Source organism: Ursus arctos, unplaced genomic scaffold (assembly GCF_023065955.2).
Source record: "Ursus arctos isolate Adak ecotype North America unplaced genomic scaffold, UrsArc2.0 scaffold_23, whole genome shotgun sequence".
Lineage (NCBI taxonomy): Eukaryota > Metazoa > Chordata > Mammalia > Carnivora > Ursidae > Ursus > Ursus arctos.
The window spans coordinates 29,360,708-29,381,174 of NW_026622908.1; the positions used below are offsets into that span (position 1 = coordinate 29,360,708).

At 44.8% G+C, this 20,467-nt stretch overlaps 1 protein-coding gene across 3 annotated transcripts in view; it reads left to right on the forward strand.

The window, feature by feature from the left end:
- LOC113265012 (exostosin-2) overlaps positions 1-20,467 on the forward strand; it is a 158,257-nt gene that overhangs the window by 31,427 nt on the left and 106,363 nt on the right. For all 3 annotated transcript variants that reach the window (XM_044389005.3, XM_026512069.4, XM_057317067.1), the window contains 4 exons: positions 750-839; positions 5,759-5,875; positions 17,043-17,238; positions 19,053-19,192. In XM_044389005.3, the coding sequence (XP_044244940.2) occupies positions 750-839; positions 5,759-5,875; positions 17,043-17,238; positions 19,053-19,192 (543 nt within the window). The remainder of the gene's footprint in view (positions 1-749; positions 840-5,758; positions 5,876-17,042; positions 17,239-19,052; positions 19,193-20,467) is intronic.

Below are 20,467 nucleotides of genomic sequence, written 5' to 3' on the forward strand. Positions count from 1 at the left end.
CATCCGTGCTCTTGCTGTGGGCTCCGACTGTCTTGGAGTTAAAATCTAAGGATGGCTCATCTTTCATAGCTTTCCTTTTATATTGAAATCTCCTCCCCTCTTTATTACTTACATAGTAATACATGTTCACTGTAAAAAGTCTGAAAATACAAGTCAGCAAAAAGAAGCATGTAAGATTCGTTCCATGATTCTGCCTCGATAATGTTACTTCCCAGTCATTTTTGTATAAAAAATATACACATACGCATGTGTAAATACATTTTTGTGTGAAGCATGTGCATATGCACGTGTAACATGTATGTTTCGTCAAAAATGGGATTGTGCATTCTGTACTCTTGTGCTGCCTTTTTTCCTTAATATGTTATGAATATATTTCCAGATAATTTCATGTTCGTTTACTATATAATTTTAAGAGTTGTATAGCCTTCCATTTTACACATGTTCCATGATGTACTTTACCAGGCTTCTATATTCCTTTTTGTTTCTTTAACCAAATGGTGAACATTCAGATCGTTTTCAGGTTGTCATCATAGGCTCGCCTGTTGTGGCCTGTCTCAAAGTACACGTCCACCTGTTTTTTCTTTCGAAGAGCCAGGCTGGTGTTTGATGTACTCTTGGGATTTCACCCCTGAGAAGTGGCCCTAGTTGGGGTTGGGGATACTTGCTGCTTGTCATCCAGTAACTGGCTCTTGTTTCTGTTCCTTAGTAGTTGACATGTGAATTCTCATACGTGTTTCATTTCTTAAAAGGTGGGATCGAGGTACAAACCACCTGCTGTTCAACATGTTGCCTGGAGGCCCCCCAGATTATAACACAGCTCTGGATGTCCCCAGGGACAGGTAAGTGTATTTGGGGTTATCCCTGTGTTGGGTTTCTGAGGGTTAAGGAAATGCAAGACTCTTTCTTTCACATGAAGTCCTATTTCTAAGCCTAGTGGGACAGACTGTGTCATCAGAATTGTTTATTAAAATAAAAACATTGTCCTAGGCATTTCCCTCCTTGAGACATAGATATAGTGAGGCCGGACCTGCTTAAGTCTGTTGTGGAGAATCATCTGGAACTTAATGTTATAGCATAGCGTTTTGAAAAATGATCTTTTTTTCTCAGTCTGGGTTTTGCTCTCCTTAGTGCAGCAACCCCACCCTCAAGGCCTGGTTCATGCCTGGCTTATGTCAGCTCTGTCCGAATTTGGGAGCATTTGTGAAAAGCAGAGCCACAGCTTGCTGTGGGAAGGGGACGCGGAGGTGTGAAAGTGACACCCACAGCCTGTAATATCGGGGGAACAAGGGCACTCTGGTTCATGTACTCTCCATGGCCTCGGTCAGTGGGGTCCTTCCTTCCATCCTCCCTTCCCTCCTGGCCCCCACCCACTTCTTTCCTTTCTCTCTTCCTAATGAAACCTTTCAAACAGCATGTGTGGTGTGGGGTGGTTGGGATTGCAGAGTTATGATTCTGAGTCTGCTCACTCTGTTTATCAGCCCTTTTCCATGTTGACCAAACTGCTGGGGCTAGAGGCTTCCCAGAAGGCTTGGGAATGGGGTGCCGTGAGGTTCCTCTCCTAGTACTGCGTTCAAGGCTTTGAGGAGAGCAGGCAAGTGAGACCCAACATAGGGGTTCTGGGCAGTACTCAAGGTACAGCAGTGGTGTAGGTTGACATCAGAACTCACTCATAAGTCATTTTATTACAGTTGATGTTTCACTCTTAGTATCATTGTTACTGGTTAGAGAGTAGCCTGAGGCCAGCGGTGTTCTCAGCTTGCTAAAGGCTGACACCAGCATTTATGAAAATCTGCGCTTGGTACTACTTTCCCCTGGAAGATTAAATCCAAGCCCTCTTTGTCTTAAGTGATTATGTGGGGTCAGTGTTGTGTTTCTATCTGGAAATACAATTATCACTAGAAGAGACCTACACTCCAGGCCCCCCCCTTTGATGTAGAAATCGTTTTGGTCGATAGAGGGCAGTCAGGCTACACAAGTTCTATGGAAACCAGCTATACACAAGGGGAGCGCTGGTTTGGCTGTCAGCCCCAGCGTTCCTGAGTGGGCTACTGTTTTATGGATTTGGTTGCTCTGGGAAAGTGAAATACTTTAGGGAACAGAGAAGGGAAGAAAAAGCTGTTAGGAATGCCGTGCCTTCACCTGCTGTTCTGAGTTTCTTTTGAGAAGGGCTTATTTCTGTTTGGGACATTTCACTTTTTGCTGACATTTTGGTATATGTATTTGCATGGGAGAAGGATTTTATTTTTATCAAGTGCATATGTTAAATGGGGTTTCATTTCTCTGCGGGAAAAGTGTCAAGTAGTCAGGAAGAAGTTTGAGTTCTTGCTAGTGCTTAGGTGTCAAGGATCAGGAAGGTTAAGTCTTTTTCCCTGTGCATGCGTTTTTGTAAGTGATATAGGCGATCCCGTAGCAAGTGCTGAATCACTGTGTCGTCCTCCTTTATCTGTGCGTGTGGGAAGTTTCGTTTTGAAACCTAGGTGGTCTCCTGGTCGGAAGGAAGAGTAGATTTTTTTGTGAGTTTTTCTTATCATTTGTCGTTGTTCCTGGATTCAGAGGAGGCAAGAACCATGAGGACAGAATGGTTTTAGCAAGAGCTGAGTGTTGGATTATTTGGAAATTAGAAAGCAGGCAGGCTAGATTAGATGGCTTCAAGGGTCTGCTCAAGCCTGAGGTCATAGGTGTGATTGCTTGAGAATGATTTTACTCAGGGAAATGTAAGGACCAGGACAGAAGGAAATGTCTGCTCAGAATATATATCTTTTGTGCTGCTTAAATCTGTTTTTATTTCTCTTCCAATTTTTAAAAATCCTACACATGATATGCATATACTTTCTTTGTACAAGATTGCAACAATGTGCAAGCATATAAAGAGTAAAATGTAAACATATGCTTCAAACCCTCCTCTGTTTTCATTCCCTTACTGAAAGGTAATCCATGTCCTCAAATACAATGTATTTTTCTGCCTTTTTTCTATGGCTTTATACACAAACATGTATAAATTTGTGTGTGTGCATGTGTGTGTATATATGTATATATATGTATATGTATACACACACATGCACACATATATACACACACACACGCACACGTACACCCTTTTTAAGTGGGAGCAAATTATACCTCTTGAATGCCTTACTTTATCAATCTTTGTTTTCTCATATATGTTCTGTAATATTATTACGCTGGATTTTTATTATTGTTTTTTTGCACATATCTCTCACAGATTTCTACTTCGTGTGGGTTTTATTTAACTTGTTATGGAAAATTTCAAACCTGTATAAAAGAGGAGATTAGTATGGTGAACCCATGTCCCCCTGGCCAGCTTTGGCAGTTAGCAACTCAGGGCTGGCCTCCGTTCATTTGTACTCCTACCCACCCCCCACCAGGTTATTTAGAAGCAAATCCCAGATGTTATATCATTACATCTGTAAATATTTCCATTTGAATCTCTCCACGATAAGAGATTTTTAAAAAATATAACAAAGTACTATTTTCACACCTAAAAAATTAATAGGAATCTAATATCACCATATAGCTAGCCATTGTTCAGATTTACCTGTCTCATACATATTTTTTTATAGTTTGATTCAGTAAACTAATATGGATGACTAATAGAATTGGCCATCTTTTGTTTTAGCGAAATTTGAAGCTTTGTATTTGAGGAATTTGCAGGCCTGGTTGTATGCATGGTTCAAAAGAAAGCAAAGGATGAGCTTGCAGACGAACTGTGTGTAGGCCCTGTGGACACTCAGATGGGAGGGGACTGGGAGAACATCTGGCGACAGACCCGGAGCTGGGACAGTGGAGTGCCTGAGGCTGTGCAGAGGGCTCCATGACAGAGGACATGTCCTAGCTTCAGGATGGCCTACAACGTGCTAAACATGTTGGGGGACACTTTGAGTGACATAACACTTGAGCTGGCATAAGTCTGATCATCAGATTAATGCTTTTTTAGCCACAAGTTTTCATTCTCTTGCAGCTTTGGAACTGACCTCTGATTGGGGGATACATAATAGGAAAACAGAATGTGCTTTTCAGAAACGTACTTTTTGCTCAATGCAAAACACGTGTTCTGTAGAGCAGGGGAAGCTCCCACTATTGTCTCCATTATCATGTTATGGAGTCCTTGGCAGAAGATACAGGGACTTGAAGTTGAAGTCTTATCAGTAGCAGGGCTGGTGTGAGGTCTCTTGACTAATTGTAGTCCTGGCTCTTGCCGAGCTCACAAGTGGAGATCTCGAGTGTGTGATCCGTGACATAAGACATGCTTCAGATCTCATTCTTTTCTCCTACCAGTGTATAACCCCCACCCTGCTCTCCTGGAACAGAGTAACAGTTGGGGCCCCAGGGACAGAATTACAGTACAAGTTGGTGCGATACACACAGGCTTCCTTTCTTGCCACATGCGCATTCCCCTCTCCTCTGGGGCTGTGGGTGTAATTACCTAACCACCCACCTCCCGGGCTTACCTGGATTGCCTGGTACCTGTGTATTGGATCCCTGTTTGTTTCTCTGTACAGAGGTCACGGGGTCCCCTGCAGTCTGCTTGCTGTCATGGAATCGGCCCAAATTCATGGTGGATGGATTCACTGCTGAATGCTAATCAGGAAAAATAAGACCGTATGTTGGTACTAAGGACAGTCATTAAGTTTTACAGAGTAGACTGGCAGCTGGAGAGGTTTTTAGCCTGCACATTACCTCACTAACCAATTCTTGGTTTCATAAAGCTTAAACAAACAGATTGGGATTTCCAGGGGTGGTTGGAAAATCTTTGAACTTAAACTGGTCAGGTTCGAACGGAATGTAGGTTGTCATCAGGGCAGGGAGAGGATTGGTAGCAATCAATATTGCAAAAAATGTGGCTTCTCAGTTCAGACATTTTGACTCAGGCTGTGCCGTGCGTGGAACTGGCAAAACTCTGCCCCAGTAAGTGATTTTGATGGATTTGGGGCCCCAGGGACAGAATAACAGTAAAAGTTGGTGTGATCTACACCTGCTTCCTTTCTCTGATGAAGTGTCACTGCACTACTTGCTGGATCCAATTAAAATAGTATGTTCACAGCTTTCTAATTAAGAGGAAGAAAAGCTAGTGCATGCAAGGTGCAAGCGAGGCACTAACGGTCCAGTCCTGGATTCCCGCTTCCTGTACGCGGACTGAGTAGCTGCAATGGAGGCGAGCGCTGGTGGAGACCACCCGATTTGCACGCAGCTCTTGGACAGTGCTGGAGAGACCGGCCCGGGGTGGGCGTTGCAGAGAGGCTGGGGCATGTACAGCACCGGATGACACACTTTGCTGACACCGCTGCTGTTTTCTGTGCCCATTGTCGCCTGAGACTCGGGCCAGAGGGTCGGAGAGTGACTGCGTCAGCCAGGCTTCCCGTGTGTAGACTGTTCCCTCTGGTGTGAGTGTTGCTGAGTGGGGTAGGACTTTGGGGAGGGGTGAATGGGATCTGAATAAGGTAGCAGAGGGGCTGTTCACAGGATGGCCTCTGGGCTGTGATGTGTTCTCAGAAGTGGAAAAGAAGGAAAGAGCACGTGGGACCCCAGAAGGCGGCTGTTAACTCGGATCGAACGCAGCTGCTGTCCAGGAGGTGTGAATGTAAAACGTTGAGCACCGTGTCTGCAGAGACAGGTGACTCAGGAAACAGGCCTTTGTTGTTGATACTGTTATTGACCCAGTTACTCCTATCCCTTCCCACAGAGCTTGTCAGAATGAAGACCTTTCTTTCTCACTGTCGGACAAAATCCTTTGTTTCAGGGCTCTATTGGCTGGTGGTGGCTTTTCTACGTGGACTTACCGGCAAGGCTATGATGTCAGCATTCCTGTCTACAGTCCGCTGTCAGCTGAGGTGGACCTTCCAGACAAAGGACCAGGGTAAGGGGCATTCAGCTTAACCCTGTGTGCTGTGAGATGCCAGTGAGGTTCCATGTGGTGGGTGTCCCAGGAGGGGCTGGGAGTCTGCCATCTTCCCCACCCCACCCCAGTCTGTTTATCTTCGGTTTTCTCTGGCTCAGTGCTGTCTACCCAGCTTTCCAGATCTGGAATCCCTGTGGTGTCCTTAACTCCTTCCTCTCCCTTACTTCCTGTGTCAAAAGAGTAAGTCCTATTGATGGTCCCTCCTAAATATTTCTTAGATCTGCCTACTTCTCCATCTCCTCTGCCCCCACCCCACACCAGCTTACTGTTCTCTCTCCCTTAGATCCTGGGAATGGCCCCCTGTGTGGTTTCCTTGCCTGTAGTCTTGCTGCCCCCACAACCTGATTGTTGTTGATTTCCCATTTCCCTTCGGATGAAGCCCAAACCCCTTAAAATGTCTTTCAAGACCCTCTGGCACATGACTGCTCTTTCCATTTCTAGCTTTCCCCCTTCCCCCCTTTTAGTTTTTAGAATGAGCATTGCTTTCTCAGTGTTTTTGGGCTGCAAATACTTTCCACGGTCTGGAAGTCTTCTTCCTCATTTTCATCAGACTGATGACCTGCTTGTCCTTTAGGTTTGAACTCGAGTACCTCTCACTCTAGGGGCACTCTCCTAGGCCCGGAGTGGTTCTTCTGCTTTACGCCCCCATAGCGGCCTCCATTTCTCCTACTGTGTCAGTCACTGGGCCATGTTGTAATGACTTGCTCACAGCCTCTCTGCTTGGGATTTTGAATTTTGCGGTGAGACTGGTGCCAGGTCTGTTTTTCTGTTTTTTGTTTTTTTTTTAAAGATTTTATTTATTTGAGAGAGAGCACGAGCAGGAGTAGGGGCAGAGGGAGAGGGAGAAGCAGACTCTTCACTGAGCAGGGAACCCAACGCAGGGCTTCATCTCAGGACCCCGGGATCATGATCTGAGCTGAAGGCAGACACTTAACTGACTGAGCCCCCCAGGTGCCTCCCAGGTCTGTTCTTTTTAATTGCCATGTTCGCTGTGCCTGTCACATGATTGGTTCATACTGTTGACATGTGAGTGAACAATGAAAAGAGCTGACAGCATGGATGTGCAGGGCATTGCGTCTGGCCTTTTTTGATGTAGTCTATTTAAAATTGCGCTAATTCATGGTGAGAATCTCAATAAGCTTTAACCGAACATGGTGGTTATGATAGTGTTCTTGTGTGCTGTATGCTCACGTGTGAAGGTGACTGGTTTGTGTATTGCCACACTAGAAATACCATGCAGGGTGAGATTTAGAAACCCACAGGTAGCAGTTGGTCTCAGAAATGAGTCTTTTTCTTATTTTTAAGATTTTATTTATTTATTTAACAGAGTGAGAGAGTACAAGCAGGGGGAGCAGTAGAGGGAGAGGGGAGAAGCGGACTCCATGCTGAGCAGGGAGCCCCATGCAGGGCTCGATCCCAGGACCCTGGGATCATGACCTGAGCCAAGGCAGACACTTAGCCATCTGAGCCACCCAGGAGCCCCTCAGAAATGAGTCTTAAGGAAATAGTTTGCAAAGCCTCCCAAACTTCCCCTTAGAAGCCTTTATGGATTCTTTGAGAAATAAGAGAACTCTTCCAAAGTGAAGACATTGCTTTCCTGTGTATGTGTGTCGTACTGCATAGCCTGGTGACCAAATTCTGGAACTTACTTTAGACATAGCAAATTTTATTAGATAAGGTGAGATTGAAACATTTTTCTACCGTTAGGCAAGTAGAAAGAAAGACTTAATAGTTCATGAACTTATTGCCTAGATCAACTTTCTGGATTTTTCTGTTAGTGGACTCACAGGGTTGACTTTTTGTTTTGTTATTTTGGTTTTTTTAATTGAGATATAATTCATTTACTGTAAAATTCACTCTTCTAAAGTATATACTCCAGTGGGTTTATTTATTTTTTATTTTTTAAAGATTTATTTATTTTAGGGAGAGAGAATAGCCATGTCCATGTCTTCTTTGGAGAAATGTCTGTCTGTGTCTTCTGCCCATTTCTTGACTGGATTTTTTGTTTTTTGCATGTTAAGTTTAAGTTCTTTATAGATTTTGGATACTAACCCTTTATCGGATATGTTGTTTGCAAATATCAGCCCATTCCATAGGCTGCCTTTTAGTTTTATTGATTGTTTCCTTCACTGTGCAGAAGATTTTCATCTTGATGGAGGCCCAGTAGTTCATTTTTGCTTTTGTTTCCCTTGCCTCCAACAACGTGTCCAGTAAGAAGTTGCTATGGCCAAGGTCTAAGAGGTTGCTGCCTGTGTTCTCCTCTGGGATTTTAATGGATTCCTGTCTCACGTTTAGTCTTTAATCCATTTTGAATTTATTTTTGTGTGTGGTGTAAGAAAGCAGTCCAGTTTCATTCTTCTGCATGTTGCTGTCCAGTTTTCCCAGCACCATTTGTTGAAGAGACTGTCTTTTTTTCCGTTGGATATTCTTTTCTGCTTTGTAAAGGATGAGTTGGCCATAGAGTTGTGGGTCCATTTCTGGGTTTTCTATTCTGTTCCACTGATCTGTGTGTCTGTTTTTGTGCCAGTACCCTACTGTCTTGATGACTACAGCTTTGTAATATAGCTTGAAATCCGGAATTGTTATTCCCTCCAGGTTGATTTCTTTTTCTTTTTCAGGATCGTTTTGGTAATTTGTCATCTACCCATTTTTTTTTATATTGGGTTTTGTTGAATTGTAGGAATTCTTTATATATTCTAGTTACTAGACGCTTATCAGATATATGATTTGCAAAATATTTTCTCCTATCCTGTAGGTTGTGTTTTCACTCTCTTGATGGTGTCCTTTGATGCACAAAAGTTTCTCGTTTTGATGAAGTCTGATTTATGTATTTTTTCTTTGGTTGCTTATATTTTGGGTGTCATACATAAGAAACCCTTGACTAATCCAAAATCACAAATCTTAGGAGGCCATTTAAACCTGTGGTTTCTTCTCAGAATTTTATAATTTTAGCTCTTACATTTTGGTTTTTGGTCTATTTTGAGTTAATTTTTTAAAAAAGATTTATTTATTTTAGAAAGAGAGAGAGTGCCTGTGCAGGAGTCGGGGGAGGGGCAGAGGGAGAAGAGAATCTTCAGGCAGACTCCCTACTGAGCACGAAGCCGGATGTGGGGCTGGATCTCAGGACCTGTGAGATTGATCATGACCTGAGCTGAAACCAAGAGTCAGACACTTAACTGACTGAACCACTCAGGAGCCCCTATTTTGAATTAATTTTTATATGTGGTGTGAGGTAGGGAGGGGTCTAACTTCATTCTTTACTTGTGGATATCCAGTTGTTTTAGCAACACTTGTTGAAAAAACTGTTCTTTTCCCTTTGAATGATCTTGGCATTCTTGCTGAAAATCAACTGGCCGTAGATATGTAGGCTTATTTCTGGACTCCCAGTTCTGTCCCATTACTCTATATGTCTGTCCTTATGCCAGTACCACACTGTCTTGATTGCTGTTATGTAGTAAGTTTTGAAATTGGTAATGTTCTTTGAAATTGGTAATAGTTCTTTTTTTTAAGGTTTTGTTTTTTTGTTTGTTTGTTTTGGTATATTCAGGGTCCCTTGCATTTTAATTACTTTTTAAATTATGCAACTTGAATCAGTACAGATAAAAAACAATTTAAACTCTCTGTGCTTATATGACTCCAAAATTAAAACAGATTTACAAATTAAATGCAAACAAATCTACAAAACTAATAATATTCTCATTTAACAATATGATAACTGAGGCTTTTTCTTTGAAACGGAATTGTGTCTTTTAAGGTGAATATAGAATTAATTATGGTTTTGGGGGTTCGGCATGCCTATGCTGGTTGCCTGTGGGGTGATGATGTACTTCTCTCCACCACTTTTTCTGTTTGAATGACGAGGAAGCTTTCTTTTAGCATATTGTGACATCATTTATCTTCATCTGGTACAGATGCATGATTCATATTTTCCCCAACATTTTATTATGAATATCTTAAAGCCAGACAGCAGTGTTTAAAAAATTTGACAGCATAGTGAATATGTGTATACCCATCACATAGGTTCTGCAATTAGCATTTTACTGTACTTGTACCAGATTTACCTTTTAAGTCTTCTTCTCTTCCCATTAGCCCACTAAATACAGACTTGGACATTGAAAACTCTGAGCAGTATTTATCATTAAATATGAACAAAAGCACGCCTGTACTAATTTTTTTTGATCATCATCTAGATGAAAATACAAAATAATTCTTACAGAGGATTTGTAGACTGGAGAAAAGGATATAGTTCAATGCGGTGGGGTTTTTTTTTAATGAAAAATTTTTTTTAAAATTTAAATTCAATTAATTAACATATGGTGTATTATTAGTTTCAGAGGTAGAGTTCAGTGGTTCAACAGTCGCATATAACACTCAGTCCTCATTACATCATGTGCCCACCTTAATACCTATCACCCAGTTACCCCATCCCCCTACCCCCTTCCCTTCCAGCAGCTCTCAGTTTGTTTCCTATAGTGAAGAGTCTCTTATGGTTTGTCTCCTTCTCTAATTTTATCTTGTTTTATTTTTCTCTCCCTTCCCCTATGCTCCTCATATGAGTGAGATCATATAATTTTCTTTCTCTGATTGACTTACTTTACTCAGTGTAATACCCTCTAGTTCCATCCATGTCATTGCAAACGGCAAGATTTCATTTTTTTTGATGGCTAAGTAATATTCTATTGTTTATATTACCACATCTTCTTATCCATTCATCTGTCGATGGACATCTGGGCTCCTTCCATAGTTTGGCTGTTGTGGACATTGCTGCTATAAACATTGGGGTGCAGGTGCCCCTTTGGATCACCACGTTTGTATCTTTGGGGTAAACACCCCGTAGTGCAATTGCTGGGTTGTAGGGTAGCTCTATTTTCAACTTTTTGAGGAGCCTACATACTGTTTTCCAGAGTGGCAGCACCAGCTTGCATTCCCAGCAACAGTGTAAGAGGGATCCCCTTTCTCCGCATCCTCGCCAACATTTGTTGTTTCCTGACTTTTTAATTTTAGCTTTGATGCTGTTTTGAGACTAGATTTCTGTAAATGAGAAAGGGTGATGATCTCTGTGAGTGAGCCCAGTTGGTACCCTTTGGGGTGGTACAAGTTTCTGTCACATATCTGGGATTTTAATTTGGCATATTTACATAGCACTAGGTATGATAGATATTATAATATAATATAAATACACTATAATAGATATTATAAAACTGTAATAGTGGAGAAAAGTCTGTTGAACTTAGAAAAAAGATCTTATTTCTCTACTTGCTGCTTCTGTGAACGTTTACTTAAATTTAAATCAGTTGTGTGATTTTTGAAAGTTGTTTTTAACCTTTTACTTTTATTCCCCACCCCCGAAGTTGTTCTGGAAATTGTTTAATTCAGTTCACTGCAGTTCAGATCAAACCTTTATTAAAGGCCTATTTGGACCAAGCATAGCTAGGTTGGTGGTTCTCAACATGGGAGGGGATTGATTTGGTCTCCCCAGAGACATTTGGCAGTATACGGAGCCTTTTTTTTTTTTTTTACTGCTGTGAGTTAGGGTGTGTGTGTGTCAGGGGTCCCTAGGACCACCTCAATTTCGATGATTGCCTAGAAGCTCAGGACTCAGCCTATAGTCACACTTATGGCTATGATTTATTATAGCAAAAGGAGACAAAGCATAGTCAGCAAAGGGAAAAGGTACAGGGGGTGAAGTCCAAGGAAACCGGGTGTAGGCATCAAAGGTCCTCTCCCGGTGGCGTCACACAGTCACACAGGACTTAATTCCCCCAGCAACGAGTGGTGACAACATGAATGAAATGTTACTTATCAGGGGACTCATTAGAGACTCTTCGACCCCAGTGTTCATTGGGAGGTAATCCCGTGCATAGTCTCTGCTGGGCATGTGCCAGTATTTCAGATTTCCAGAAAGCAAGCAACATAAACCATGTTGTTTGTACAGATAGTTTGGGCACAGGAAGCCACTCTTACCAGTTCTGGGGAGGGTAGGAACTCCTCTGATACTGGAGTTCCCATACACAGCCAAGAGCCAGCCTTTCAAAGGAGAGCAGTCAGACCTGGTGTGTTAACTCTGTTCTGCACGGGGTGCTCTAGAGGCTGGAGGCATCTAGAGGCTGGCATCTAGAGGCTGGAGGCCAGGGGTGCCACAAAAATCTCTGCAGTGCATAATGTGCAACAGAGAATTGTGGGCTCCCCGTGGCAGCAGTGCTACGGTAGAGAAAGCCTGGGCAAGGCTGGAGGGAGCCTGGGAGCGTCAGGGCTGTCCCTTCAGCTTGGCTGCCTCTGGGCCTTTCTTTCTTAAGACCGCTTGAACTCTATTCCCTTTATTATCTAATCTTTCTCGTATAATCTTGCTTTCTTATATTGCTTTAGGACTCTTCCTTCCCTTCAGATTTGACCTAGAGAAAATACCTACTGAAAAGAAAAGATTCAGTAAAAACAGGAGAACAAACCACCCCTGAACAGTAAAAATTATTTTCAGGCAATTTCTTTCAAAGATTTAAACTGCATCGTGGTGGTATTTTCTTGGTAACTTCATCTCCCTGGTTTTTACGTATAATTAGACTGAAATTAAGATCTCTAACTAGATCATTTAAAGTCTCCAGCTCTGAAGTGCTGCGTTCAATAACTGGACGGAGGAAGAACAGATCTGCCAGGAGGGGGAAGATGCCTGGGGCGCCGTCCTCCCTCTGCTGGCCAGTTGTGGATTTCTACAGCCCAGCTGGACCCACACTCCACTTCCCTCCAGCTTGCAGTTTGGCCCTGACGTTGTGGTGTTTCTTTTATAAAACAACACTCCCCTTTCTTGGAAAGAAAAAAAAGAAGAAGAAGAAGAAGAAGAAGAAGAAGAAGGAAAAAAAAGGCAAAGACAGACCCCAGATTCCTCACCCTTTCCAGGGACTTGGGCGGAGGCGGGGTGGGTGACCTTACGGCTGTGCTTTGGACTTGTTGCTCTTTGTGAGAGTTGCCTTTTGAGGGAATTCCCACATCTCTTGAGGGCTACACAGAGTAGTGAGAGCTTTGTTTTTATTTTTATTTTAAATCTCTCTCAATATTTTTTCAATGGGAAGCTGAGGATTGTTGCTATTGATAGCTTCTTCTCACAGCTGTGCTGGTCTCAGCTGGAATTCTTGTCACTGTCTCTCTGAAGGGAACTAAATTGGGAGTTTACCACTGTTACTATTGAGGGAGACTTCAAGTTCTCAGCATGATTTTACTTAAACTTAGGTTTCAGCACTGCTGGGAGGAAACATGAAAGTCCTAGCTAGTAATTTTAGTCGTTACAAGTAAAACAAATCCACCTTACAATTTTGTTTGCTTAAAACTAGAATGGGCACACTCCCTCAGCCGTCTGTCAGGTCAGGGAGAACCAGCATGCAAGCAGGGGGACGTTTCTAGCCTCTTGTGCACATCTGCACATTTATGCTGAAAATGGAGTAACGGTGGAGTGAGGATCTGGTGTCGGGATCCTGGCGACTGCATATCTGAAATAGAACTTTGTTTCTCAACAGTGAAACTCAACTGGAGTCCTTCATTATTCAGAAGCTTCTTTGAGCACTGCCCACGAACAGCTGTATTTATTTCTGTATCTGTGTAGATGGATGGTCTCTGTATTATCTGTGTACATTGAAAACCATGCATTCTTATCACCATCTGCAATTCCATCCAGCACTGCAGGAGCATTCTGGTTTTCTCCCTTTGCATATTTGTAACTCCGTTCTCTGACAGTGAGAAACCTGGCTCCCATTTATCCTCAATATCTTTACTTATTTGCTCAACCCTCTTGCACGTAACCAACTGTGTTGCCCCATCACCGCCCAGATGCCCTCTTCACCCCCACTCAGACTCCCCCACATTGTGCTCCCGCTGCTGTATTCTCCCCACTTGCCCCAGCAGATACCCTCCTCAGCCTTCTCGGGGTCCAGCAAGGGGTGATGTCACCATTGCTCTCACCCTTCCCACAACCTGGCACCCTTCTCAGCCAGTCCAGGCTCTAACACTCAGTCCTGGGGTTCCCGCATGCCCTCCTAACCTCACTTGGTCTCCAGCATCCCACTGGGTTGCCATGGCTACTTTTACCCTGCCCCCAGTGCCGAAACTTTGGGTACCCTTTCAGGGCTCTCATACCCAGGCCACTTCCCAGCTCTTTCCCAAGTAGAATCCTTCACCCTAGAAAGGCTTCAACACTTGGGTGGGTCATTTCTGTCCCCACCCACACCATGTAGTACCACTCTTTTCTCTCTAGAACTCCAACATTCTGCACCTTTCTGCATGGGCACCCTCCTGGGTACTGGCATGTGTGTTCTTATTCTAGACCACGCAGAGCATCACCAGGTTTATGCTAGCAGCTGCACTTAAACAGAAGGTCCCCACATGGGCGCTTGGGGGGCGCAGTCGTTAAGCGTCTGCCTGTGGCTCAGGGCGTGATCCCAGGGTCCTGGGACCGAGCCCCACCTCTGGCTCCCTGCTCCACTGGGAGCCTGCTTCTTCCTCTCCCACTCCCCCTGCTTGTGTTCCCTCTCTCGCTGGCTGTCTCTCTCTCTCTCTGTCAAATAAATAAATAAAATCTTTAAAAAAAAAAAAAGTCCCCAGAAACATCCAGCAAATACCAGTGCTCCATGAGATCCATCGTAGAACCAGTGTCCTGGGAATTGGAAAGACCCTTAAAGGTCATTCAGCCCTAACTTGATGCATGGCTGATTTCATTATAACTTGTTACTGAGCAGTTTTCTGATTTGAAATTTAAAAAAAAAAACAAAACCCAGTCTCTTCCATTTCCAAAAAGCTTTCATTGTTAATGTGGTTTTAAGCCCTGCTTGTCTTGTGAGTTTGCCTGTCAGTCTTTCTCTTGTTTAAACAGACAAGTTTGATTACAGAAATGCTTTGAAGGGAGATGGCGTTCACTTCGAGGGGATCTGCAAGGGTGCTTAGGTGTGATCTTTCCATCGCCAAGTCGTCCCTCTGTAAAGTAATGCTTTTTTTACCAAAGAAAAATTATTGAGGGTCAGGGCTGGGAACAGAATCCAAGAGTCTATTTCAGTGTCTAGAAGGACTACTTTTAGCTATAAATATTCAGCATATTGTTCAGTAAATTGTAACTTAGGAGGAAATGGCCCAGGATGAGAGGAACCAGTCTGTACAGCTGTTCCAAACTGACTCCCCGATGGGTTGCTATTCGATGTCTTTCTTTTCTCCACTTACCTTTACCCTGTGGTCTGGGTCTGAATGACCGTCAGGGGCCGCTCTATCAAATAGACCTTTTCGGCACTGGGAGAGCCTCTGTATTTCTGCTGCAAGGTATCCACTAGCCACATGTGGCCATTGAGAATTTGAAATGTGGCTGGTGTGACAGAGGAACTGAATTTTAAGTTTAATTTCAATGGCCTCCTGTGGCTACTTGCTGTTAGTGAGATTTTGGGAACGTGCGCATCCTTTTCTTTCTTAACTGTGGCGGGGGACGTACCTTTTGCTTGTAGTTCAGCCACTCAGAGGAATTACCAGAAGAGAGGGTTCTAAGTATCTGAAGGCCATCTGGCTGTGGGGTGTGTTGCTGTGGTTTCTGGAGTTTCTGTAGCTGAGCTGGCTAGAAAGGGGAGCATTTCCTTCTCCACTCGCTGCTCTGTGTGTTTGGGCCCTGAAGCTTCGTGCTGGGTAAACCGTGATGACCTTTCCAGTCAGAGAATGGTTGTTCTTCGGCTGTGGATGTATGGGTAAGGTGTTCTCCAGGTAGACCCTCCAAATAAATCTAAGAAACTTAAAAAAAAAAAAAAAAATTACCGTTCCTTTCTCCCCAAGCAAGTAAAAAAAAAAAAAAAAGGAAAAAAGGAAGAGAGAGAGATGGGGTCACAGAGTGTAGGTTTTGGTCCTTGCTTATGTGCAGACTCGCGTCAGCTTGTCTGATGGCATTGTCTGTGAGATGTAGCGCCCCCCAGAACTCTCCCTGGTGCAGACCAGTGGGGGGTAGATTCATGTGAGTTCTGCTTCTGGGTCCGATGGGTGTTTCACTTCTTCCTGGAACCTGCTTTACATTATTCATGTCTTTGATGGTGATTGCTAGTGGTCCCTCAACCTAGGTGGTGTTTGTCTGTAAGCTTTCTGCCCTGTGGGACTCTGGCCTTCCAGAAGAGAATTACTTACCATTTGGCCTCCCCCAGAAGGCCCCCTTGACTTCTGGCTTACTAACTTTGTGTTCGTGTGTTTGTCTTTTGTGGAGATCTAAATGGCACCAGACCCATGGAAGTCCTTCCTTTACTCCATTTTCTTTCAGACGTCCTTGCTATCTAGATGTTAAGACTTGTTCCCTCCTTTGGTGCAGATAGTTTCTTCTACTCGTTGTTCTTTTTTTTTTTTTTTTTTTAATTTTATTTATTTATTTGACAGAGACAGCCAGCGAGAGAGGGAACACAAGCAGGGGGAGTGGGAGAGGAAGAAGGCAGGCTCCCAGCAGAGGAGCCTGATGTGGGGCTCGATCCCAGAACGCCGGGATCACGCCCTGAGCCGAAGGCAGACGCTTAACGACTGAGCCACCCAGGCGCCCCTCCACTTGTTGTTCTTAACACCAATTCAGTCTTTCTTTGTGCGGGTGGCCTTGAGGATGGGGGCTGTCTTCCCTGCAGCATCTCCATAGGCCGAGGAGGCCATTCGGCAGCCGGAAGCAGTCCTTCACCTCTTCCGGTTTGACCACCGGTGCTGCCCACTGTTTCCCTCTCTTCCTATTTGAAGGATGCAGCCAGCTCTCAGTTACTTTTAGGATTAGAGACCTCAGCTATATCTAATGATAACACGTTGATGGTTCTTCCAAGTAGTTAGCCGGTCACTTTCTCTCTTTTTCCACGTGTGCACATAGGTATTTAGAGCTTGCCCCCCAAGCTTGGCATATTACAAGCATTTCCTCAAAACCTGAACTTCTCCCCCATAAAATCTTTAATGATGGCACGTGACGGAATCATACCTTATGTTCTTACTGTATATAATCCTGTCAATACTGAGCAACGCTGCAGAGTGTGATTTCCCAGAAAATCTAGTGATGCGAAGACCCCACTTCCTGCCATAAGTTGAACGTCCGAGCTTGTCTTACCTTGACCAGCAGGCTGGCGGCAGTGTTCCAGTCACACTTTTTGCTCTCTTGCAGTCCCCGGCGGTACTTCCTCCTGTCCTCTCAGATGGCTGTCCACCCCGAGTACAGAGAAGACCTGGAAGCCCTCCAGGCCAAACACGGGGAGTCGGTGTTAGTACTGGATAAATGCACCAACCTGTCAGAGGGCGTCCTCTCGGTGCGTAAGCGCTGCCGCGAGCACCAGGTCTACGATTACCCCCAGGTGCTGCAGGTGAGTGTCCGCCCATCACGCTCTCCGGGCTCGGGAGCGGTCCCTTCCGCGAAGTAGCACGCACCCCAGCAGCAGGCCATGTTTTCCCCACGCAGCCAGGGCACTGACCCAAGGGGAGAAGAAGACGCAGTCCTGCTCCTTCCCGGCCGCGCGGGCCCTCACGTGCGTCCGCGTCTGGCGTGCTGTTTTGTGCAGAGCTGCTTGGCCTCTGAGTGCTCCTGCTCCTTTCAGACACTCGTTACATTCCAGAACCGCAGCTGAGATGGGTTTACGGAGAGGTGGGCAAACCTATTTTACTTTTATCCCTGTATTCATAAGCCCGTCCAGAGAAGTTTCCTTCTGGAACGTGGCGGCTTGTATCCTCTGACATGTGGGCCCACAAAGCCGCAGTCAGCGTTTGCTGGGAATGGAAGGTTTTCATTTTTTGTTACTGTTTTGTCTGTTGGTGTTTTGCCACCCTCGCCCTGTCCTGCTGGTAGTATGTCCTTTGCCTGAGTCATGGACATGGCACTATTTCCAGAATCCCGGGCAGAGTAGTCCTTTGGGGGATGTTTTAAGCATAAGCAGGATGCTTGACATTCCAAGGGCATGGGGGTAGGAAAGGAGAAAGTGAGTTTTGTTCCCTGAAATATTTAAAATAGTTCAAGGAGAAATAGCAAGGAGCTGGTGTGATTTTTTTTTTTTTTTTTTTTCCCAGTCTCCAAAGAGAGCTGGCCCATGCTGAGATTGTTAAAATACTTTCTCTCAGAGAGTGCTGCATCTCCTCTGGAATGTCTGACTGATAACAGTGGTGATGTGAGCAGGAGTATTTATAGTAACCTTTGTCTAGACAGGAAAAATGGTTATCAGCACGTGTGTCCACATCTGGATGCCGACTCTCAGGGCAGGCTGAGCTGCCCACCTGCACCTCTGGGTGCCATGACTGATTCTCTTCAGCCCTTGCTGCTTTCTCGCGTATCCTCAGAGGAGTTTGGCATATTGAGTTTCTTTACATTTTTTCTGAACTTTCCTTTTCTCTAGCTGTAAAGATGAAACAGTGGTTTTTGTTTTTTTTAATCTTTTTTTTTCCTCCTGAAGAGGCAAAAACTGGGAGAAACTGGGTGTTAGAGAGAGGATCGCTTCTTATTTTGGCTTACCTGTTGAAACTGTTCTCCTGTATGTCCCTCATTTTCTGAAATGATCCCCACATTGACTAGGCTTGAGGGAGGGAGGGGAGAAGAAATTTTTTGAGACTTTGCCTTCTGTTTGATTTATTGTTCTAAGAACATATCCGTGTGTTTTCAAAGTCACCGCATTCATGAAATGAATATCTTCTATGTACAGAGCACACTGTTTGATGCCACAAGGAGTAGAGAGATGAAGTTGATAGCTTCCCTCTAGGGCGTCCTCTAGAAAGCCTGCCATGCCCAGACAAATAATTCTGCTCTGAGGTAGGCCGAGGGAGCTCTGGAAGCAATGCTCGGCCCCCGGGCCACAGTGAGTTTACATGGGAGACTAGGGCTGGGGGGAATCCGGCTGTGGGAGGTCACATTATTGAGTGCCCAGAGAAGACTTGGACGTTGGCTCTGGACATGTCGGATGCCACCAGTAGCGGCATTGAGATGACACTGAAGAGTGGAAATACCAAGCATTGCGGCCCGTTAAGCTTTTCCAGTTACCCTGGTGTGAGCTTTTATCCATTAGCATTTTCAGTCGGGATGTCTCAGTAGCGCTTGGCTTCAGCCCTCGGAAGAACTCCATGATCTGCAGCGATCAGAGTAAGTGGACCAGTGAAACTGGTTTGTGATCCCCTGCCTCTGCTTGTGTTCCTGTAGGAGGCCACTTTCTGTGTGGTCCTTCGTGGTGCTCGGCTGGGCCAGGCGGTACTGAGTGACGTCTTACGCGCTGGCTGTGTCCCAGTGGTCATTGCGGACTCCTATATTTTGCCTTTCTCTGAAGTTCTGGACTGGAAGAGGTGAGTGTTCCCTTCTAATAAACTTCACACCAGTGGTTCTGTGTATATTAGGTTTTGAAAGCCCCCTCAGTAATTGCAATGCATACCTAGGTTTGAGAACTACTCCTGTAGATTGTTTTGCTGTATTTTCCATGAAAAGAGTTAGTCTGTGGGCCTAGAGCAGAGGTTCACAAACTGAGGCATTTGGGCCAAATATGGGAAGCTGCCAGGTTTTGTAAATAAAGTTTTATTGAAACGCAGCCACGCCCATTCGCTCACATATTATCTGCTGGCTGTTTTTGTGCTGCAGTGGCAGAGCTAAGTAGTTGTGGCAGAGGTGATACGGCCTGCAAAGCCTAAAATATGTACTATCTGGCCTTTTACCAAACATGTTCGGCGGCCCTTGGTCAGGCGCAGTGGTTCTCCACTGTAAGTGCAGAGTATACTCACCTGAAGGACTTGGAAAACGCCTGGGCCTTACCCTCAGGAACGCTGCACTGCAAAGCTCCGTGGGTGAGATGTGTAGCCACAGCAATGAGGCGTGCTCTAGAGACTCTTCGGAGTTTGCGTAATGCTCCTAGCTGGAGGGGGGTGCCTCCGTGTGACAAACATGGGTCCCGCTTGGTTATGGCTGTCGCTGCTAGAATGATGGAAGAGCCCTCTGGTCTCACATTGTTTCATTTCCCTAGGACTTTGGCGGTTCAAGATTATTGAAAATTAGCTCCTTTTGTGTGCACCTGTCAGGCTTGACTCTGCCTCAGATACTTACTTACTTTCTCCTCTTCCAGCTAGCTATTCTGATATTTCTATTCATGTCTGATCACTGTGGGTATTTGAATAATGCGAGTAGCATTCATTCCTCTGTACATTCGTTCATCTCGTAGTTATGGAAAGTCTACTGTGAATAATGCAGTCTCAGCTCTTGAGGAGGCTGGGATCTAATAACGTGGGCTAAGTGCCGTCGTAGATGGCTGCGCAGAGGGCGGTGGAAGGCCAGAACGGGGGGGCCTCATTCAGCCTGAAAATCGAGGCTGTGTAGTTCTTTTTATCTTAGAGACGTGCTGAGCCACCTCCAGCGTGGCTGGAGCACACGGGTGGCGTGGAGGAAGGTGAGGAAACGCAGCGGGCGAGAGGACGCCTTTGAGAAGGTGGGCCCTGAGGAGAGGAGGACGAGGAAGGGCCGCTCACCGGAGGGAGTGCTGAAGGCGGGTGCGGGTGTTGTTTCTGCTCAGGAGGACGTAGCGGGACAGGTGTGTAGAGGTGCTCTGTGTACAGGGCCGTGTGTATAGAAACTGT